General features: G+C 51.3%; 2 protein-coding genes across 6 annotated transcripts in view; one reads left to right on the top strand and one right to left on the bottom strand.

Annotated features, from left to right (window-relative positions):
- The window catches only part of dip2bb (disco-interacting protein 2 homolog Bb), a 142,985-nt gene extending 135,892 nt beyond the window's left edge, over positions 1-7,093 (bottom strand). For 2 of the 3 annotated variants that reach the window (XM_059956198.1, XM_059956199.1), the window contains exons 1-2: positions 6,715-7,089; positions 2,548-2,619 (exon numbers count right to left, since the gene is read on the bottom strand). In XM_059956198.1, coding sequence (XP_059812181.1) covers positions 2,548-2,619; positions 6,715-6,799 — 157 coding nt within the window. In that variant the 5' untranslated portion in view covers positions 6,800-7,089. Of the gene's footprint in view, positions 1-2,547; positions 2,620-6,714 lie in introns of all 3 variants that reach the window. The other variant, XM_059956200.1, reaches the window with a different exon arrangement.
- Positions 7,094-12,163: 5,070 nt separating this feature from the next.
- The window catches only part of larp4ab (La ribonucleoprotein 4Ab), a 119,882-nt gene continuing 108,021 nt past the window's right edge, over positions 12,164-24,024 (top strand). For 2 of the 3 annotated variants that reach the window (XM_059956196.1, XM_059956195.1), the window contains exons 1-5: positions 12,164-12,320; positions 12,982-13,129; positions 13,755-13,886; positions 14,627-14,696; positions 16,124-16,260. In XM_059956196.1, the coding sequence (XP_059812179.1) occupies positions 12,219-12,320; positions 12,982-13,129; positions 13,755-13,886; positions 14,627-14,696; positions 16,124-16,260 (589 nt within the window). In that variant the 5' untranslated portion in view covers positions 12,164-12,218. The remainder of the gene's footprint in view (positions 12,321-12,981; positions 13,130-13,754; positions 13,887-14,626; positions 14,697-16,123; positions 16,261-24,024) is intronic. The other variant, XM_059956197.1, reaches the window with a different exon arrangement.

Raw genomic sequence — 24,024 nt, 5'->3', positions numbered from 1 at the left:
TGCATTCAGCCCATAACCCTGCAAGCCCCTCCCCACCGCGTACCTCTCCAAGTGCTTCTGAAATGACACTATTGTACCTGGATCAACCACTTCCTCTGGCAGCTCCCTCCACTCACCACTCTCTATATGGAAAAAATTACCATATTGATCAAAATTACCCAGCAGGTCCCTTTTAAATCTTTCCCCTCTCATCTTCAACCTACAGCTCCTAGTTTTGTACTCTCCTACCCTGGGGAGAAGACTGTTACTGCCCACCTTTTCTATGCTTCTCACAATTTTAACCATTTCTATAAGGTCACCCCTCATTCTCCCACATTCCACAGAATGAAGACTGAGCCTGGCCAACCTCTCCCTGTAACTCAGACCTTCTAGTCCCGGCCACGTCCTTGTGCCTCTCCTCTCACCCTTTCCAGTTTAACCATGTCTTTCCTACAACAGGGTGACCGGAACTGTACACAGTGCTCCCAGTGCGGTCCCACCATCGACTTGTACAACTGCAACATGATGTGCCAACCCCTGTACTCAGTGTCCTGACTGATGAAGGCCAGCGTGCCAGACACCTTCACCCCCTGTCTACCTGTGACACCACTTGTACCCCTCCCGAGGGTCCCACCGTTCATCGCACAAGTCCTGTGCTGGGTTCATTTTCCAAAATGCATCGGCTCACTTCCCTAACTGATCAACTGATCAAGACCACCACCACCCTCCCCTCCACCCCTGTAATCGACAATAATCTTCTTCACTATCAACAACCTCTCCCAATTTCCTGTCATCAATATTTTTGATGCCCCAACCCTGGGGAAAAAGTAAGTGTATACATCTGCCCTACAAGCCCAGACAAGTTTAGTGAGGTACATCTGCAGTGTAAGATTCACTAGCAAACAGCCTGACAGGCACATAGGCTCAGACAACATACAAAAGGTGAATTATACACAAATTGTGCAATGCAGTGAAAGTGAGAAACCAAAACAAGACCTGAGTGCAAAAATAACAAGCGCACAATCTATGGTGGTGCAGAGTGGTCACGGTGTTGCTGTACTGAGGTGGTGATCAGGGTTGTGCCTGTTATCATAACTGGTCACGGTGTTGCTGTACTGAGGTGGTGATCAGGGTTGTGCCGGTTGGTTCAGGAACCGAATGGTTGAAGGGAAGTAGCTGTTCCTGAACCTGGTGGTGTGGGACTTCAGGCTTCTGTACCTCCTGCCCGATGGGAGCTGTGAGAAGATGGGACGGCCCGGATGGTGGGGATCTTTGACGATGGACGTTGCCTTCCTGAGGCAGCACCTTCTGTAGACACTACCTATGGTGGGGAGGGATGTGTCCATGATGTACTGGGCAGAGTCCACAACTCTCTGCAGCTTCCTTGTGCAGTTGAATTGCCCCACCAGACTGAACCAGTCAGGACACTTCCAACAGTACCTCTGTAGGAGTTTGTTAGTGTTCAGTGACGAGATGAACCTCCTGAGAAAGTAAAGACGCTGGTGTGCCTTCCTCGTGATTGTGTCTGTGTGCTGGGCCCAGGACAGGTCATCGAGGCGTTAATGCCCAGGGAGTTAACACTGCTGGAAAGTGTGCAGGGGAGAACTTGGGAGAAGTGAGAAGAGTGGCATGCTAGAAGGTCAAAAGAAAGGACAGAGTGTACAGTTAATGGTTGATCTTTGTGTAGCTTCCTGAAACTGGCAACACAAGTGGACAGGGTGAGTGCTTGCCTTCATCAGTTGGGACATTGAGTGCAAGTGGAGAAGTTACATTGTAACAGTATAAAACTCCATTCAGGCCACATCTGAAGTATTGCATTCAGTTTTAGTTACAATACAGGGTGTGGGGGCTTTGCAGAGGCTGCAGAAGAGGTTCACTTGAATTAGAGGACATGAGCTGTAATAAGGGTTGTTTTATCTGGAGCAGCGGAGACTGAGGTTTCTAAGATAGATGTACCTGATAGAGGTTTATAAAATCATGAAAGGCATAGATAGAGCAGACAGCCAGTATCTTTATCTCCTGCGGTCAAAATGTGTAATCCCAGAGAACATGCATTTAAGCTGAAAGGAGTTAAATTCAAAGGAGATGTGTAGGGTAAGTTTTTATAGACAGAGTGGTGGAATGTCCTGCCATGAGTGGTGGTGGGAGGCAGATATGACGGAGGATGTTCACGAGGCTCTTACATAGGCATGTGGATGTGTAGAGAATAGAGGGAGAGGGATAGGGATAGGGACACAGTGTCAGACAGAAGACAGTAGATTAATCTGGCATCATGTTGGGTTGAGATCCTGTTCCTGTGTTGTACAGGAGGGCAGGGTAAACTTCAACTCAAAAGCCTGGAAAGTTACAAGCATTAACAATAGCACTCATTTATGCTCCGAAGTAAATATTAATGGGAAACTATAAATTCCATTATAATCTATGTGCTTATTAACGGCTGAAGTGTGACAATTAACCAGTGAACATATTACATGATTACACATCACCAATGTGTGTAGAGCAGCATTACAGGTTATCGGAGCGTAATCTGCCATTATGAGCCCTGGGGTGTGTAACCAGGTTCCCTACCTGTGGGCTGTGCGAGGAAAGGTGCCAGGAGTTTGGCCCTCTTCTTCTCATATCCCTTTGGTGTGATGTCTCCTGCAGGAGGGAAGAGAAAACACATCATTAGGGCTACATTTGCCATCTCCACCAGGATTCATTTCAAGCCTGTCCCTTCCGCTGAGGGTGGTTTTGACATTCCTAGGGAACAGGAGATCAATCTTGCCTCTTCACCATTTATTCACCCCCACCAACACTGATCAAACACCCAACTCGTCGAGGCGGTGAGACAGACAACTTTTGTATCTTCTGCCCGATGGGAGAGAGAATGTCTGGGGTGGGAGGGGTCTTTGATGATTCTGTCTGTTTCACTGAGACAGTGAGAAGTGTAGACAGAGTCCATGGAGGGGAGGCTGGTTTCCGTGATGTGCTGGGCCGTGTCCACAACTCTCCGCAGTTCCCCTGAGAACTCATTCCCTACAATTCATCCCCTGCACACCAACCGTAAGCAGTAACCCCACCACCCCCACAAACTCTTCACATTAGCACATTCATAACCCTAAACCTTAAGATTGATGCAAGGAGGAGGTCAGTCCCAATAAAGGCAACTAGTGTTGGACCAGATTAAAGGAGGTGTGGGTCAAAGTGGCAGGGTCGAGTGATACAGAGTCTTCAGTAACAAGATCAAGAAACACAAGAGGGATAACTTAACATACAGGAGGGAGATTGAAAACCCGGCTGAGCGGTGCCACAACAATCTCTCACTCAATGTCAGCAAGACCAAGGAGCTGATTATTTACTTCAGGAGGTGGAAACTGGGCTAGAAGTGGAGAGGGTCAACAACTTCAAATTCCTCAGTGTTACTATTTCAGACGACCTGCACACAAGTGCCATTACAAAGAAAGCACAGCAGTGCCTCCACTTCCTTAGGAGTTTGCGGAGATTTGGCATGACATCAAAAACTTTGACAAACTTCTATAGATGTGTCGTGGGAGAGTATATTGATCGGTTGCATCACAGCCTGGTATTGAAACACCAATGCCCTTGAATGGAAAATCCTGCAAAAAGTAGTGCATATGGCCCAGTCCATCAAGGGTAAAGACCCCCCCCCACCACCATTGAGCATATCTACACAAAATGCTGTCACAGGAAAGCAGCATCCATGATCAGTGACCCCCACCACTCAGCCAATGTTCTCTTCTCACTGCTGCATCAGGAAGCAGGTACAGGAGCCTCAGGACTTGCACCACCAGGTTCAGGAACAGTTATTACCCCTCAACCATCAGGCTCTTGAACCAAATGGGATAACTTCACTCACCACAATGACTCTTTTGCTTGCATCTTTGGAAACAGCTCTATTTCTATTTTTATTATCTTTATTTTTCCCTTTCAGGGTTCTTTTGAAGACCCTGACCTGCAGTTACACACTGACTTAGTTTCTTTGCGGGAATGGGACCCGCTGTCAGGGTCTCACAACCGGCCGGTTTTCAATATACCAAGGACGCGGCCTGACAGACTAGCGTGCTTCAGGATTCTGGGATTTCGTGGCTCTGGAGGCCGGTGCTGCTGCAAAAAATGGGTGTGTCGTGGGAGTACACAGAAAATCATAAGGAGTGAGCTGGCTGCTGGCTGTGTGCCCAGAGCCCCGAGTTCTTTGGGAATGGAACTTGGAAAAAGTGACACAACCAGACTCTTAACACCATACAATCGGTGAGTTGTTTTGTTATGTTTCTCCTCTTGCTGTGAAACGGAGACACGTCTTTTTCCTGTATTAGGGAGGGAGAGAGAGCCTGTGGTATGTTGAATACCAGGTGACCGAGTAGTCTTTGGGGTACTGCAAGTCCGTGTCTTTACTGATGCTTTGCTGCACGCTCGAGTGCTCGGTTTGGGTCACCGATGCTTTTTTGCCAGTGGGGGAGGTGGAGCTGGGAGGGGCTTTGAGGATCTAATATTTAACTGTCATTCACTCTTTGGGGCACTCCTCTGTTTTTGTGGATGTTTGTGAAGAAAAAGCATTTCAGGATCTATATTGTATACATTTCTCTGACATTAAATTGAACCATCATAGAAATGTTCCCACAAACAATGGACTCACTTTCAAAAACACCATCTCATTTTCTTGATATTTATTTATTATTATTAATTATTTATTTTGTATTTCCACAGTTTGATGTCTTTTGCACACTGGTTGAACACCCAAGTTGGTGTCGTCTTTCATTGATTCTGTTATGGTTATTATCCTATCTCGGAGTTGTATATGGTGACATATATGTACTCCGATAATAACTTTACTTTGAACTTTGCACAAACGTGGGGAAGTGGGAGTCGCAATCAGCACAAACCAGTTGAGCCAAAGGGCCTGTTTCCGTGTTGTGTGAATCTGAACATAGCAAGACTCAGAGTCAAGTCTATTCCCACTGACATGTGTGATAGGTGTTATTTTGTGGCAGCTGCAGTACTACAGTACAAGAAAAAATTACTGTAAGTTAAACAAATAGTGCAGAAGAGGAATGGTGAGATAATATCAACGGAGGTGCACCTCAATGCGCCGCTTGTTTTAATGGTTCTCTGTTCAATAAGTCCCGTAATTTGTGCACTATTTAGGTTTACACTATCCGCAAAGACATTCGATCCCATCCTTTCTCAGGAACAAATCAAAGCCCTCACAGAGATTAAAATGTAGAACGGAGGCAGGCCCTGTAAAGTCCTTCAGCCTTCATGCCTGTGCTGAACAAATTAAACCATTGATTCCTAATTAATCCCATAATCAGGTTTATTATGAAATTTGATGTTTTGGGGTAACTGAACAGTGTAAGACATAAAATATACTAGAAATTACTATTATTAATAAATAGTGCAAAATGGAATCTAAAACATTTTTTTCAAACTTGGGGGAATCTTTAAGCTTCTCCCCCAGGGTTTAAACCTCGGTGCTTTGAAATCTGGAAGAATTTCAAAATCAGTGATTTAAACACCCAGATTCCAAGAGAATCATCTCACAATCCCTGTGATTTTTAAAATCTGATTTTAATGATTCTGAGGAAATCATATCACAGTCTCCAGAGATGTTAAAAATCAGTATTTAACGATGGAGAATCAAGGGAAACTACCTCATAATTGTCATGATTTTTAAAATGAGACATTTAAACTTCCAGATTCTGGGAAAATCTCCTCAAAAAAACCCCCTGGAGATCTTTAACTCAATCCTGCTGAAGGGTCTCGGCCCAAAATGTCGACTGTTTACTCTTTACCATGGATGCTGCCTGGCCTGCTGAGTTCCTGCAGCATTTTGTGTGTTGCTTTGACTCCTCCCTCCACCAGTGTCCTGTGGATTTAATCCTACCAACCCTCAGGGCTTTTTTTTAATTCATTGATTTAAACACCTGGATGCTGGGATCCTGGGAAAATCATCTCATAATCCCTTTATCTCCAGTTACTGTACATTAAATTTCAACAGCTTCTAAATTAAGATGCAAGAAAAATCATCTCAAGATCTCAAAAATGTTTTTCTCTTAAATTCAGTGATTTAGTCACCCTGATTCTGAGAAATCTCACAATGCCCACAATTATAAAAATATCAGATTTCAGGGAAATCATCTTGCAATCTCCAGAGATTTCAAAAATCAATTATTTGCACCCCAAATTCCAGGAAAATCACCACTCCAACCTCATGAACGACAGAGTTTCTGGGGTGTTAAACAATGAACCACATTTATTTATTTATTTACTCACATTTGAAGGTTCAGGCACAGGAATTCTGGCTGGGATATTCCCATAACCTTGGGGATATGGGAATATCCTTGCCCCTAGATTTCGAGGATGTGTCAGTTGTTCCTGCACCCTCTCTTCTGCACATGACATCATCCCACATAGCTTCCCCACCCTCACCCCAACCCACCCTGTCGCCCACTCCTCTTACCCACAGCCCCTCTCCCCACCTCTCCCCTTACCCTGTACCACACATTCCCCGCCCCCTACCCACCACATTACTTGCCCCACCACCCACCTCGCCCCTTCCCCACCCGCAACACTATCCCTCCTTACCCCCACCAGCCCCTCTCCCCCTCAACCCTCCTCTCTTCTCCCCCACCCCAACACCTCCCCTCATCTCTGTATCCCTTCTCCCCCCACCTCACCTCCCCTCCCAGCCCCTCACCAAACCCCACCTCCCTCCCTCCTGCACCCTCTGCTCACCCTCTGACAGTTCCAGTTCCAACTCCGCCAGCTGCTCCCGCACCTCCCGGGGCAAAGCCCCCGCCGCCAGCGGCCGCTCGCTCATTACCTGTCCGGAGTCCCGTCCTTTCGCACCCCGGCCCCTCCGCTACTACCCCCGACCTGGGAGGGAGGGATTGCAAAGGGGAAAAAACGGGAGGAGTGGATCGCAAATGGGTGAACGTCACGAAGGAAAGCAAAAAAAAAGAGGTGTTGAGGGTGCAATGGGGGAGGTGTACGATTGGACTGACTGGGGGGTGGAGGGGGGCAGAGGAAGATCAATCGGGAAAACCAAGCGCTCAGAATCCGCCGAAACCCGGAGCGAAATCCCTCCCCATTTCCCAAGCCGGGATATCATGTGACGGTGTGAATCAGAGCCGAGCCCCGCCCGCAGTCCACACACGTGGGAGGGAGGGAGGGACGGGGGAGAGGGATGGAGGGGAGATGTTGAGGGAGGAGGAGAGGGGAAGGTGAGAGGGAACGAGGGGATGGGGAGGAGAGAGAGAGGGGAGGAGGAGGGGAGAGGGAGTAATGGAGGGAGGGTGGGAGAGAGAGAGGAGTGAGTGGGAGGAGTGAATGGGGCAGATATGGGAGGGGAATAGGGGAGTGGGAGTCAGGGTGGAGAGTAGGTGTAGGGAGACTGGGAAGAGGATAGGGGAGGGGGAGAGGGAGGAAGAGAGGAGGAGTGTAGGGGAGAGAGGACAGAGGGAAAGGGTAGGGTCAAAGTGGGAGGGGAGTGAGGGGGACGAAGGGGAGCAAATGTGGCGAGAGGGTGGGAGGAGGGGATCGGGAGAGTGGGATGAGGGGACGGGAGAAGGAGTAGGGTGAGGGGGAGAGGTGGCACGATAGTGTAGTGGTTAGCACAACACTTTACAGTATAGGCAACTTGGGTTCAATTCCTGCCGCTGCCTGTAGGGAGATAGTACTTTCTCCCCGTGACCACATGGGTTTCCTCCCACAGTCCAAACATGTACCAGTTGATAAAGTTAACTGGTCATTGTAAATTGTCCTGTAATTAGGCTAAGGTTAAATCGGGGGGGTTGCCAGGTGGTGTGGCCAGAAGAGCCTGTTCCGCACTGCATCTCACTAAATAAATATTTTTCCTTCATAAATTTTCCTTAAACTAAAGAGAGTTTGAACTACAAACATGAGGAAATCTGCAGATGCTGGAAATTCAAGCAACACACACAAAATGCTGGTGGAACACAGCAGGCCAGGCAGCTTCTATAGGAAGAAGCACTGTTGACGTTTCGGGCCGAGACCCTTTGTCAGGTGTGAACTGGGTCACTTGTTGGGGAACAAGACAGGGCAGGTGACAGAAGCTTGTGTATCCAGCGATCACAATGCCATAGGGTTCAAGATAATTCTGGGAAAGGATAGGTCTGGTCTGAGGGTTGAGATTCTAAATTGGAGAAAGGCCAATTTTGATAGGATCTGGCAAGTGTGGATCGCGACAGGTTGTCCTCTGGGAAAGGGAGGCTTTCAAAAGTGAAACTTTGGGAGTGGAGTCTGCATGCTCTTGTGAGAATACAGGGTAAGGAACACAAGTTTAGGGAACCTTGGTTTTTGAGAGATATTGAACCTCTTGTTAACGAGGAGGAAGAGGAGGTGCACATCACTGGAAGCAAGAAACAAATGAGGTGCTTGAGGAGCATCAGAAATGCAAGAGAACTGAAAAATACCCCGTAAACGAGTTCTGCTGCAGATTTGACTCACAGATGACACTTCAAATGCCACGCCCCTCCCCATCATGTCCCATGTCCATTCAGCCAGACCATCACCAATGGTCCTTATTGTCAAGGAAAAGGAGATGAGGAATCTGTTGATACCTGAACAGCTTCCTCATCTCCTCAGTCAGCACTGGTATGCCACAGGGGTGTATTCTCTCCCTCCCCTAATTTCTCCATACACCATTGACTGTACCTCCAGTGATCGCGGGCAACACCACTGTCATTGGACTAATCACTAGAGGTGACAAATCCAAGTACCATGAGGATTTTTAAAAACCAGTATCCTGGTGCAATCACAACAACTTGGAGCTGAATGCCCCTGAAACAGTGGAGATGTCTATCAACTTCAGGAGAAATGTATCTCCTTTCCACCTAGTCATAATCAACAGTGCTCCTTGTAAATGTCCTCAGTGGTGGGGAGGGCTTTACCTGTGATGTACTGGGATGTATCCATTACTTTTTGTAGGATTTTCCATTCAATTGCATTGATGTTTCCATACTGGGAATGTTTCCATTGGTGTTTCCAGACTGTGATGCAACCAGTCAATACTCTCTCCACCACACGTCTACACTGTGCAATACATGCACTTTGAATTATAGTTTATTAACTAATTTGTGGTAATGCTTTGTATGCTATGTATGATATATATGTTTTGTGGGTGTTCTGTGGTTCAGAGGAATGTTTTGGTTGTATATACTGTATATGTACAGTCAGATGACAATAAACTTGAACTATAGAAGTTTGTCTAAGTTTGAGATGACATGCCAAATCTTCACAAACTTTTAAGAAAGTAGAGGCACTGCCATGCCTTTGTTGTAATGACACTGGACCCAGTACAGATTCTCTAAGACAATAACACCGAGGAATTTGAAGTTGCTGACCCTCTTCACCTCTGATCTCCTAATGAGCATGGCTCATGGGCCTCTCCTGAAGTCAATAATCAGCTCCTTGGTCTTGCTCACATTGAGTGAGAGGTTGTTGTTATGGCACCTCAGCCAGATTTTCAATTCCTGTCCTATATGCTGATTTGTCACCACCTTTGATCTGGCCAACAACAGTGGTGTCATCAGCAAACTTGTATACGGTGTTGGAGTTGTGCTTGGCCACACAGTCGTAAGTGTAAAGTGAGTAGAGCAGGGGCTAAGCACACAGGCCTGTGGTGTACCTGTGCTGATGGAGATTGTGGAGGAGATGTTGTCGCCAATCGAACTGACTGGGGTCTGTGAGTGAGGAAATCAAAGATCCAACTGCACAAGGATGTATTGAGGCCTAGATCTTGGCGTTTATTGATTAGCTTTGAGGGGCTGATAGTATTGAATGCCGAGCTGTTGTTGATAAAGAGCATCCTGATGTATGCATCATTGCTATCCAGACCAGTCCAGGGTTGAGTGGAGCCAATGAGATGTCATCTGTTATCAGACTATTGAATCATTCCATAGACAATAAAATTGATTCTTGACCTCATGACCCCACATCTTACGGTCTACCTGCACTGTATTTTTCCTGTAACTGTGACACTTTATTCTGCATCCAATTATCGTTTTACCTTGTTCTACCTCAGTGCACTAGGTGATGATCTGATCTGTATAAAATTGAGGGGGGTGGTTGTTCATCGTGTCCAATGATGACAGGAAACTCATACAGGAGAGTTTTTAAAAGTCATTGCACTGGGCAGTTGCACTCTCTTGACCTCAGAAGTCTGGGTCCAGTGGTATGAACAACTGTCACAAACTGGGGTCTTCCTTGGTTACAATGGATGACCACGATGTCTTCTATACTTGTCACATCCTTCGCTCTTCATGGAGCGTTGCTGTACCACCTTCCTAGCTGTTGGATCTCATCTGTCTAATCTGCTGGAGCTGACTTCATATGCTAGGACAGGCATGTCCCTGCCTCTCCGGGGTATCATGCTGCCGGCTACCCTCACCTGGTTTAGCCTGCTGTTGAAGCGGTGTACCAGGGTGTGGCCGCTGTCGCATACAAACAGCTACTTGGAGCCACAGGTGAGAGCTGAGTTTCTGGTGGGGACCAAAGGTGAGTGAGCTGCCCCAGAATGGACACAACAAGCCCTTTCACCAGAGGTACAACCCCTCCTTGGACACCCCATGCACCCACTGTACGCAAGACAAGCTTTTCACCACAGTAATAAACCGATTTAAATTACAGATGCAGACACAACAGTGCAGATTATGAAACTTGAAGCAACAATACACAATCTGTTGTATTATTTAACCCATGCTGCTTCTGCCTCCCCACATGGATGGGATGATGGGCCGAAGTAGCCTTGTGGCCGGGAGGACCGATCGTACTTTGCCTGGTCCTCCAAGACCTCCCAGTAACCCTGTGCTTTTCCCAGAAGCCCCCACCGGGCATCCGATCCTCCCAGACCGTGTGGAGCTTTCCCAGTGGGTTGTCAGGCAGAACAATGATGGTGGCACTGGGAGTTGGCAGTCTCCCTCTCACAACCTCCTCCCTCATTTGCCAGTCCTTGTCAACCTCCCTCCACAGCCTCTTTGATGAGAAGGAACCGAAGAGTGAGGGCCCTGCCTTACGTTCTACACTCTTGAACCCCATATCCTCTCCCCCACCCAAAAGACATATGAGCTGAATCAGGCCATTCGGCCTATCGAATCTGTTCCGCCATTCCATCGTAGCTGATTTATCCTTCTCAATCCCATTTCCTGCCTTCTCCCCATAACCTTTACCCTGACTAATCAAAAAACTATCGACCTCCGCTTTAAATGTACTCAATGACCTTGCAAACACATCTGCCTGTAGTAATGAATTCCACAGATCCACCACAGTCTGGCTAAAGAAATTCCTCCTCATCTCTGTTCTAAATGGACGTCCCCTCTGGTCTCAGATTCCCCCACTATAGGAAACATTCTCTCCACCTCCTCTCTATCTTGGCTTTTCAGTATTCAATAGATTTCCTTCTCATTCTTCTAAACTCCAGTGAGTACAATCCCAGAGCCAGCAAGCGCTTCTCATATGTTAACCCCTTCAATCCTGGAATTTTTCTCGTAAACTTCTTTTGAACTGCTATTAGCAACATTTTAAAGCCATGGGACAAATACGTGGGTAGGAGAGGTACAGGGGGCAAAAAAAATTTGAAAATAAACGATGGAATTGGCCTTAGGGCTTGTTTATATGCTGTGTGACGGAGTCTAAATTGGTTCAGAGGTGTTTGACACAGAAAGCAACAGCCTTCCCTCGGACATAATGAAGCCGTGTATGGATCGGTCAGATAGAAAGGTTCCCGGAAAGACGATGAGAAATGATATCCTTTTCCCAGTTTAAAAGTGTGGAGGAGTGACTGGGACTGGTGTGGGCACTGCCAGAGCCTCGGCGGGTGGAAGATTAACAGTCCTGCTGAAGGGTTTCAGCCCGAAGCGTCGACTGTATACTTTTCCACAGATGCTGCCTGACCTGCTGAGTTCCTCCGGCATTTCGCGCGTTGCTCGGATTTCCAGCATCTGCTGATTTTCCCTTGTTTGTGGAAGATTAACTGGGTCGTTACCTTGCACGGGGGCCGGTAGGATTTTTAAACCTAGGGTCGGGGCTGTGTCAACACCGGGGATTAGTTCGGGAGGGGCAAGAAGTGAGGAGCTGAAAGCAGACAGCTGGGCAGATTTTCTCCTAGTGGGGTGTGCGTGGTTAAATCTCTCTGTTTACCCCCCCCCCCCATCACCCATGCCTCCCCGGCCGCTGACAGGAACCGGATATGATGAGCTGTGCGCGGGTGTGAGAGAGGGATGGGGGAGGGAGCTATTCTTGAACAGCCTGTGACTCAGGACGGGGAGAAAGTCTCCTCTGTCCCAACCGACCCAGGATATCTGTGCTGGAATCCGAGTGGGGTAGGTGGACAATGCTGCTGTTTGTCGAGGTGTGGTGGGGTGGGGTGTTGGAGCGGGGTGGATACACGGCAAACCCGTTCAATGGTCAGCGGGCCCGGCGGGGGAACTCGGAAGGGAGGAGTTGATTCAGAGAAGCCATGTGCTTTATCGCAGAGCACGTTTAACAATGAGTTCTCCTCTCCCTGCTCCCACCCCACTGATAGAACTGTCAAAGTGTTGGGCGGGTGTGCGACACAGAGGGACAGGAAGGGTGGAATGTAGGACTGGGCCTCAAAGGCACCGGTCTGACCTCTGTGGAGTTCCTAGGGGTTGGGGGAGGGCGGGGAGGAGAACTAACGAGGACAAGCAATGTAGTGAGGAAGAAGGGCTGGCGGCGGCAAAGGGTCCATATTCTTCACCCGTTAGCTTTTCTGACCGTCCTCGTCACCCTTCACCCCAACTGTACCTCGCCCGCCATCTCGCTCTGTTACAGGTAGTGAGTTCCTTTTGTGTGTCCGGAGAGCGTGTGTGCGGCCTGTCCCCTCACGGTACTGACTGTATCCCATTTCTCCCACCTGCCCTCACCCATCCCCCCCCTCCTTTTGCCGCCCCTGTCCTTCATCACTGTCCCTTTCCCTGCTCTCCTATTCTCATCCTTGCATCGTCCTTCCGCCCCTTGCAGGTGACGTCCCAAAGCACAGTCCTCAACCTCAACACCAAGGTATGGCAGAAAGTCCCTCCCCAGCTGGACACTGCCAGCCCATCTACGCACGATCCCCTGGGCTCCTGGAGAGGAAGCTCGTGTTGCATTTCTGCGCCCCACTCTGAAGGTAAGGTGGGGCTGTGGTATCACTGCGGGGTGGGGGTCCCTGAATTTGGAGGTTCTGTGGCATTGGGATTATTGTCTGTGTGGGGGGTTGGTTATACTTCTGGCATGGGGGTGATGCTCAGTGATGATCACGTGCATGAGGAGGGCTTTAGGAACACCAGGGTCACTGAGTCTGGGGTCTCTTGTTGCTGCTCCTCTCCCTCCCTCTCCCCAACACTGTCACCCCCTCTCTGTTCCCCTTCTCTTACCCTTCCTGTTCCTCCCCGTTCCTCCCCTCCTGACCCTCTCCCCTCCCCACCCCCCAGCATCACCCCCAAGCTCTGGACGTGGTGTTTGGCCTGAACCCGATGACCATGGAGATTATGAGATCTGAGAGCAAGCACACTGCCTCCCCCTTGCTCCCAGTGATTGAATGGGGTTTGGGGGGCCAGAATCTGGGAGCTGGAGCAGGGTGGGTGTGTGCCGAGGGAGGGGTGCAGGGAATCTAACCCAAGATCAAACTGGGTTACTAGTACCTCAGAACAGTTCATGTGATCTTAGATTGGGTGGGGGATGGGCCAAAGGGTCAACAGCACACCCCTACCCCCTGACCCCAGCGGCTCATGGCTCCCCTCTTGGATAAATAGGCTTTGGACGCAAGGGTACGTCACAGGGAGTAACGCCGGGGTCGGTATCTGAGATCCCTGCTGAGTGGATGGGAGCCCTTGACAGAATGGACGGCCTTCCCCCTGAAGCTGATAGAGCCCCCGAGGTCACAGGTAGGTAGGTGAGGAGAGGTGGGTGCACTCCTGAAGGGGAGAATGGAGGTGGGCTCACCCCACTGCCTCATTCTCATCCTATAGCCCTTTGTCAGTGCCCAAACTAATCCCTCTGCCCCATGTCAGTTCCCAAACTAATCCCACAGCCCCACTCTCTCCCCAGAGTCCCGTGTCAGTTCCCAAACTGATCCCTCTGCCCCATGTCAGTTCCCAAACTAATCCCACAACCCCACTCTCTCCCCAGAGTCCCGTGTCAGTTCCCAAACTGATCTCACTGTTCCGTGTCAGTCCCCAAACTAATCCCACTTCCCAACTCTCTCCCCACAGTGCTGTGTCAGTCCCCAAACTAATCCCACTGCCCCGCTGTCTCTCCACAGCCCTGTATCAGTCCCCAAACTAATCTCACTGCCCCACTGTCTCCCCACAGCTCCATGTCAGTCCCCAAACTAATCTCACTGCCCCACTGTCTCTCCACAGCCCTGTATCAGTCCCCAAACTAATCTCACTGCCCCACTGTCTCCCCACAGCTCCATGTCAGTCCCCAAACTAATCTCACTGCCCCACTCTCTCCCCACAGCCCTGTGCTGTGGAAGGGGGAGATTGATGGTGCTTGGTCCTGGGTGAAGGGAGGTTCACCTGTCAGGGGTGGTTTTGCTTTCCAAAGTGGGAGGCTGCTGGTGGTAGAGGACAGTCCTGATTCCAGAATTGCTGTTGGGTAACAGTGTGCTTTTTCCATTCAGGATGCCAAGATCAGCTAAGTGAGGATCTGCGGACGTCCTTAAGGAAGCAACTTGAATTCTGTTTTTCCTGGTTAGGCATCTCTCATGGTGTGGGCGGGGAGGATGGGTGGTCTGGGTGCATGTGGAATGGTGTCTGTATGTTCTTGGGGATAGTTGGTGTATGTATGTGTTTGTGTGGGGTGGGAGATGCTCTCTGGAAGTCTGTGTTTGTGGGAGCAAACAGGGAATGTCTGTGGGGTGTATCGATATGGGAGATGTCAAGGTCTGTGCCTCTGGGTGGGGTCACTGCTCAGTGATGATCAAATGCATGAGGAGGGGTTCAGGAATGCCGAGGTACTGAGTCTGGGGTCCCTTCTCTTCCCCATTCCTTCCCTACTTCTGTCAAATTCCTCCTCCCTCCCTCGCCCCCCTTTCCTTATTCTCCATCCCCCACTTCCTGCCTCCTCCTCCTCCCCCCCCCCCCCCCCAAGCTCAGGATGAGGTGTTTGCCCTCTCCCCTGTGACCATGGAGATTATGAGATCTGAGAGCAAACACAACCCCTTGCTCCACCTAGGATGCTGTATTTGCATGAGTGTGTGTCTGGGGCAAGGATGGGATAGAAGGAAGGGGCTGGATAGTATGTATTAAATGTTGTCAACGGGTCCAGGTTAGATCCATTGGGCAAGGGAGTGTGGTCAAGGGGTACAGAGGTTGTCTACACACACAGGGCTGGAGAGGAAAGTGGCAGAAGTCAGAAAAAGATATTAGGGATGGAGTGCAAGTTGGCAGGTGATGGATGAGACCAGGGGAGAGGGGGGAGGGGGTTGAAATAGAAAGCTGGGACGGGATAGGTGGAAGAGGTAAAGGCCTGGAGAAGGAATTTGACAGGAGAGGACTGGACCATGGAAGAATGGGAAGGAGGGTGAGAAGAAGAAAACAGATGAGAGAAACCAGGATGGAGAGCTGGAAAAAGAAGTGGGAGTGGGAAAATTATGGGAAGTGGGAGAAGACCTACTTCCCCCTCACTTGGTTTCACTCATAACCTGCCAGCTTGTACTCCCAGCCCCCAACCTTATTTGAGTTTGCATTCCTTTCCAGACCCGATGAAGGGCCTCAGCTCAAAAAGTTTTTACCCCACACCCCAGATTCTGCTTGACCCAAGTTTTCCAGCGATTTGTGCGTGTTTCTCTAGGTTTCCAGCATCTACAGAATCACTACTTCTCTTAATAGGTGTGTAGTTCTGAGACGGAGTTGTGGAGTGGAGACCTAGAGGGGTCTGGGTTAACTGGAGCTGGGAAATAGTTTGGATATATGGAGGAGTTGTGGGACAGGCAGGTGGGATCTGGGGAGCTAAAGGATTCCACGAGAAAGAATCTTGTTCTGGAGCAGGGAAATAAGAGGTACAGAACAGTTCCATGTGGTTTGCAGCCATGGGGCAGGTGGGCTGAGGTCCTGGGATATTGCCCAACAAAGTTCTTTGCCTGTGTGGCTCAGCCCCTGATATATGCCTCCTGCAGGGAGAACCTATCCAAGGATCTGTACCTGGTCTCGCAGATGGACAGTGACCACTTTGTGCCCATCTGCACCATCGCCAATATTGAGGGCGTCAAGAAACTGACTACCGACCTGGAGCTTATCCTCGATGTTCTGCGGTGTAAGAGTGCTATTCTTTAGCGCGTGGTATTCTGTCTGGCTCTCTCCACACCGTCCCATCACACACTCCCGGGGTCAGACAGAGAGTGAATCTCCCTCCACACCGTCCCATCACACACTCCCAGGGTCAGACAGAGAGTGAATCTCCCTCCACACTGTCCCATCACACACTCCCAGGGTCAGACACAGAGGGAATCTCCCACCACACTGTCCCATCACACGCTGCCAGGGTCAGACACAGAGTAAATCTCCCTCCACACTGTCCCATCATACACTCCCGGGGTCAGACACAGAGTGAATCTCCCTCCACACTGTCCCATCACTCACTCTCAGGGTCAGAGACAGAGTGAATCTCCCTCCACACTGTCCATCACACACTCCCAGGGTCAGACACAGAGTGAATCTCCCTCCACACTGTCCCATCACACACTCCCGGGGTCAGACACAGAGTGAATCTCCCTCCACACCGTCCCATCACACACTCCCTGGGTCAGACACAGAGTCAATCTCCCTCCACACTGTCCCATCACACACTCCCAGGTTCAGACACAGAGTGAATCACCCTCCACACCGTCCCATCACACACTCCCGGGGTCAGACACAGAGTGAATCTCCCTCCACACTGTCCCATCACACACTCCCAGGGTCAGACACAGAGGGAATCTCCCACCACACTGTCCCATCACACGCTGCCAGGGTCAGACACAGAGTAAATCTCCCTCCACACTGTCCCATCATACACTCCCGGGGTCAGACACAGAGTGAATCTCCCTCCACACTGTCCCATCACTCACTCTCAGGGTCAGAGACAGAGTGAATCTCCCTCCACACTGTCCATCACACACTCCCAGGGTCAGACACAGAGTGAATCTCCCTCCACACCGTCCCATCACACACTCCCTGGGTCAGACACAGAGTCAATCTCCCTCCACACTGTCCCATCACACACTCCCAGGTTCAGACACAGAGTGAATCTCCCTCCACACTGTCCCATCACTCACTCTCAGGGTCAGAGACAGAGTGAATCTCCCTCCACACTGTCCATCACACACTCCCAGGGTCAGACACAGAGTGAATCTCCCTCCACACTGTCCCATCACACACTCCTAGGGTCAGACACAGAGTTAATCTGCCTCCACACTGTCCCATCACACGCTGCCAGGGTCAGACACAGAGTAAATCTCCCTCCACACTGTCCCATCATACACTCCCGGGGTCAGACACAGAGTGAATCTCCCTCCACACTGTACCATCACTCACTCTCAGGGTCAGAGACAGAGTGAATCTCCCTCCACACTGTCCATCACACACTCCCAGGGTCAGACACAGAGTGAACCTCCCTCCACACTGTCCCATCACACACTCCCGGGGTCAGACACAGAGTGAATCTCCCTCCACAGCGTCCCAGCACACACTCCCTGGGTCAGACACAGAGTCAATCTCCCTCCACACTGTCCCATCACACACTCCCAGGTTCAGACACAGAGTGAATCTCCCTCCACACTGTCCCATCACTCACTCTCAGGGTCAGAGACAGAGTGAATCTCCCTCCACACTGTCCCATCACACACTCCCGGGGTCAGACACAGAGTGAATCTCCCTCCACACCGTCCCATCACACACTCCCTGGGTCAGACAGAGTGAATCTCCTTCCACACTGTCCCATCACACACTCACAGGGTCAGACACAGAGTGAATCTCCCTCCACACTGTCCCATCACACACTCCCGGGGTCAGACACAGTGAAGCTTCCTCCATACTGTCCCATCACACACTCCCAAGGTCAGACACAAAGTGAATCTCCTTCCACACTGTCCCATCACACACTCCCGGGATCAGACACAGAGTGAATCTCCCTCCACACTATTCCATCACACACTCCCGGGGTCAGACAGAGAGTGAATCTCCCTCCACACCGTCCCATCACACACTCCCGGGGTCAGACAGAGAGTGAATCTCCCTCCACACTGTCCATCACACACTCCCAGGGTCAGACACAGAGTGAATCTCCCTCCACACTGTCCCATCACACACTCCCGGGGTCAGACACAGAGTGAATCTCCCTCCACACTGTCCCATCACTCACTCTCAGGGTCAGAGACAGAGTGAATCTCCCTCCACACTGTCCCATCACACACTCCCGGGGTCAGACACAGTGCAGCTTCCTCCATACTGTCCCATCACACACTCCCAGGGTCAGACACAGAGTGAATCTCCCTCCACACTGTCCCATCACACACTCCCGGGGTCAGACACAGATTGAATCTCCCTCCACACTGTCCCATCACACACTCCCGGGGTCAGACACAGTGAAGCTTCCTCCATACTGTCCCATCACACACTCCCAAGGTCAGACACAGAGTGAATCTCCCTCCACACTGTCCCATCACACACTCCCAGGGTCAGACACAGAGTGAATCTCCCTCCACACCGCCCATCACACACTCCCAGGGTCAGACACAGGGTGAATCGCCCATCACACTCTCCCAGGGTCAGACACAGAGTGAATCTCCCTCCACACTCTCCCAGGGTCAGAGACAGAGTGAATCTCCCTCCACCCTGTCCCATCACACACTCCCAGGGTCAGACACAGACTGAATCTCCCTCCATCCTGTCCCATCACACACTCGCAGAGAGGAGCACAGAGTGAAGTTCCCTCCATACTGTCCCATCACACACTCCCGGGGTCAGACACAGTGAAGCTTCCTCCACACTGTCCCATCACACACTCCCAGGTTCAGACACAGAATGAATCTCCCTCCACTGCGTCCCATCACACACTCCCGGGGTCAGACACAGAGTGAATCTCCCTCCACACTGTCCCATCACACACTCCCAGGGTCAGACACAGAGTGAATCTCCCTCCACACTGTCCCATCACACACTCCCGGGATCAGACACAGAGTGAATCTCCCTCCATCCTGTCCCATCACACACTCCCAGGGTCAGACACAGACTGAATCTCCCTCCATCCTGTCCCATCACACACTCCCGGGATCAGACACAGAGTGAATCTCCCTCCACTCTGTCCCATCACACACTCCCAGTGTCAGGCACAGAGTGAATCTCCCTCCACACTCTCCCATCACACACTCCCAGGGTCAGACACAGAGTGAATCTCCCTCCACACTGTCCCATCACACACTCCCGGGATCAGACAGAGAGTGAATCTCCCACCACACTGTCCCATCACACACTCCCAAGGTCAGACACAGTGAAGCTTCCTCCACACTGTCCCATCACACACTCCCAGGGTCAGACAGAGAGTGAATCTCCCTCCACATTGTCCCATCACACACTCCCGGGGTCAGACACAGTGAAGCTTCCTCCATACTGTCCCATCACACACTCCCAAGGTCAGACACAGAGTGAATCTCCCTCCACACTGTCCCATCACACACTCACGGGATCAGACACAGAGTGAATCTCCCTCCGCACTGTCCATCACACACTCCCAGGGTCAGACACAGTGTGAATCTCCCTCCACACTGTCCCATCACACACTCCCAAGGTCAGACACAGAGTGAATCTCTCTCCACACTGTCCCATCACACACTCCCAGGGTCAGACACAGAGTGAATCTCCCTCCACTCTGTCCCATCACTCACTCCCAGGGTCAGACACAGAGTGAATCTCCCTCCACACTGTCCCATCACACACTCCCGGGATCAGACTCAGAGTGAATCTCCCTCCACACTCCCATCACACACTCCCGGGGTCAGACACAGAGTGAATCTCCCTCCACACTGTCCCATCACACACTCCCAGGGTCAGACACAGAGTGAATCTCCCTCCACACTGTCCCATCACACACTCCCGGGGTCAGACACAGAGTGAATCTCCCTCCACACTGTCCCATCACACACTCCCGGGGTCAGACACAGTGAAGCTTCCTCCATACTGTCCCATCACACACTCCCAAGGTCTGACACAGAGTGAATCTCCCTCCACACTGTCCCATCACACACTTCCAGGTTCAGACACAGAATGAATCTCCCTCCACCGCGCCCATCACACACTCCCGGGGTCAGACACAGAGTGAATCTCCCTCCACACTGTCCCATCACACACTCCCAGGGTCAGACACAGAGTGAATCTCCCTCCACACTGTCCCATCACACACTCCCGGGGTCAGACACAGATTGAATCTCCCTCCACACTGTCCCATCACACACTCCCGGGATCAGACACAGAGTGAATCTCCCTCCACTCTGTCCCATCACACACTCCCAGGGTCAGACACAGAGTGAATCTCCCTCCACACTGTCCCATCACACACTCCCAGTGTCAGGCACAGAGTGAATCTCCCTCCACACTCTCCCATCACACACTCCCAGGGTCAGACACAGAGTGAAACTCCCTCAACACTGTCCCATCACACACTCCCGGGATCAGACAGAGAGTGAATCTCCCTCCACACTGTCCCTTCACACACTCCCAAGGTCAGACACAGTGAAGCTTCCTCCACACTGTCCCATCACACACTCCCGGGGTCAGACACAGAGTGAATCTCCCTCCACAGCGTCCCAGCACACACTCCCTGGGTCAGACACAGAGTCAATCTCCCTCCACACTGTCCCATCACACACTCCCAGGTTCAGACACAGAGTGAATCTCCCTCCACACTGTCCCATCACTCACTCTCAGGGTCAGAGACAGAGTGAATCTCCCTCCACACTGTCCCATCACACACTCCCGGGGTCAGACACAGAGTGAATCTCCCTCCACACCGTCCCATCACACACTCCCTGGGTCAGACAGAGTGAATCTCCTTCCACACTGTCCCATCACACACTCACAGGGTCAGACACAGAGTGAATCTCCCTCCACACTGTCCCATCACACACTCCCGGGGTCAGACACAGTGAAGCTTCCTCCATACTGTCCCATCACACACTCCCAAGGTCAGACACAAAGTGAATCTCCTTCCACACTGTCCCATCACACACTCCCGGGATCAGACACAGAGTGAATCTCCCTCCACACTATTCCATCACACACTCCCGGGGTCAGACAGAGAGTGAATCTCCCTCCACACCGTCCCATCACACACTCCCGGGGTCAGACAGAGAGTGAATCTCCCTCCACACTGTCCATCACACACTCCCAGGGTCAGACACAGAGTGAATCTCCCTCCACACTGTCCCATCACACACTCCCGGGGTCAGACACAGAGTGAATCTCCCTCCACACTGTCCCATCACTCACTCTCAGGGTCAGAGACAGAGTGAATCTCCCTCCACACTGTCCCATCACACACTCCCGGGGTCAGACACAGTGCAGCTTCCTCCATACTGTCCCATCACACACTCCCAGGGTCAGACACAGAGTGAATCTCCCTCCACACTGTCCCATCACACACTCCCGGGGTCAGACACAGATTGAATCTCCCTCCACACTGTCCCATCACACACTCCCGGGGTCAGACACAGTGAAGCTTCCTCCATACTGTCCCATCACACACTCCCAAGGTCAGACACAGAGTGAATCTCCCTCCACACTGTCCCATCACACACTCCCAGGGTCAGACACAGAGTGAATCTCCCTCCACACCGCCCATCACACACTCCCAGGGTCAGACACAGGGTGAATCGCCCATCACACTCTCCCAGGGTCAGACACAGAGTGAATCTCCCTCCACACTCTCCCAGGGTCAGAGACAGAGTGAATCTCCCTCCACCCTGTCCCATCACACACTCCCAGGGTCAGACACAGACTGAATCTCCCTCCATCCTGTCCCATCACACACTCGCAGAGAGGAGCACAGAGTGAAGTTCCCTCCATACTGTCCCATCACACACTCCCGGGGTCAGACACAGTGAAGCTTCCTCCACACTGTCCCATCACACACTCCCAGGTTCAGACACAGAATGAATCTCCCTCCACTGCGTCCCATCACACACTCCCGGGGTCAGACACAGAGTGAATCTCCCTCCACACTGTCCCATCACACACTCCCAGGGTCAGACACAGAGTGAATCTCCCTCCACACTGTCCCATCACACACTCCCGGGATCAGACACAGAGTGAATCTCCCTCCATCCTGTCCCATCACACACTCCCAGGGTCAGACACAGACTGAATCTCCCTCCATCCTGTCCCATCACACACTCCCGGGATCAGACACAGAGTGAATCTCCCTCCACTCTGTCCCATCACACACTCCCAGTGTCAGGCACAGAGTGAATCTCCCTCCACACTCTCCCATCACACACTCCCAGGGTCAGACACAGAGTGAATCTCCCTCCACACTGTCCCATCACACACTCCCGGGATCAGACAGAGAGTGAATCTCCCACCACACTGTCCCATCACACACTCCCAAGGTCAGACACAGTGAAGCTTCCTCCACACTGTCCCATCACACACTCCCAGGGTCAGACAGAGAGTGAATCTCCCTCCACATTGTCCCATCACACACTCCCGGGGTCAGACACAGTGAAGCTTCCTCCATACTGTCCCATCACACACTCCCAAGGTCAGACACAGAGTGAATCTCCCTCCACACTGTCCCATCACACACTCACGGGATCAGACACAGAGTGAATCTCCCTCCGCACTGTCCATCACACACTCCCAGGGTCAGACACAGTGTGAATCTCCCTCCACACTGTCCCATCACACACTCCCAAGGTCAGACACAGAGTGAATCTCTCTCCACACTGTCCCATCACACACTCCCAGGGTCAGACACAGAGTGAATCTCCCTCCACTCTGTCCCATCACTCACTCCCAGGGTCAGACACAGAGTGAATCTCCCTCCACACTGTCCCATCACACACTCCCGGGATCAGACTCAGAGTGAATCTCCCTCCACACTCCCATCACACACTCCCGGGGTCAGACACAGAGTGAATCTCCCTCCACACTGTCCCATCACACACTCCCAGGGTCAGACACAGAGTGAATCTCCCTCCACACTGTCCCATCACACACTCCCGGGGTCAGACACAGAGTGAATCTCCCTCCACACTGTCCCATCACACACTCCCGGGGTCAGACACAGTGAAGCTTCCTCCATACTGTCCCATCACACACTCCCAAGGTCTGACACAGAGTGAATCTCCCTCCACACTGTCCCATCACACACTTCCAGGTTCAGACACAGAATGAATCTCCCTCCACCGCGCCCATCACACACTCCCGGGGTCAGACACAGAGTGAATCTCCCTCCACACTGTCCCATCACACACTCCCAGGGTCAGACACAGAGTGAATCTCCCTCCACACTGTCCCATCACACACTCCCGGGGTCAGACACAGATTGAATCTCCCTCCACACTGTCCCATCACACACTCCCGGGATCAGACACAGAGTGAATCTCCCTCCACTCTGTCCCATCACACACTCCCAGGGTCAGACACAGAGTGAATCTCCCTCCACACTGTCCCATCACACACTCCCAGTGTCAGGCACAGAGTGAATCTCCCTCCACACTCTCCCATCACACACTCCCAGGGTCAGACACAGAGTGAAACTCCCTCAACACTGTCCCATCACACACTCCCGGGATCAGACAGAGAGTGAATCTCCCTCCACACTGTCCCTTCACACACTCCCAAGGTCAGACACAGTGAAGCTTCCTCCACACTGTCCCATCACACACTCCCAGGGTGAGACAGAGAGTGAATCTCCCTCCACACTGTCACATCACACACTCCCGGGGTCAGACACAGTGAAGCTTCCTCCATACTGTCCCATCACACACTCCCAAGGTCAGACACAGAGTGAATCTCCCTCCACACTGTCCCATCACACACTCCC

The sequence above is a fragment of the Hypanus sabinus genome, chromosome X1 (genome assembly GCF_030144855.1).
Source record: "Hypanus sabinus isolate sHypSab1 chromosome X1, sHypSab1.hap1, whole genome shotgun sequence".
Classification (NCBI taxonomy): domain Eukaryota; kingdom Metazoa; phylum Chordata; class Chondrichthyes; order Myliobatiformes; family Dasyatidae; genus Hypanus; species Hypanus sabinus.
The sequence above is the reverse complement of the archived record's forward strand: the minus strand, read 5'-3'. Positions and strand labels throughout refer to the sequence as shown.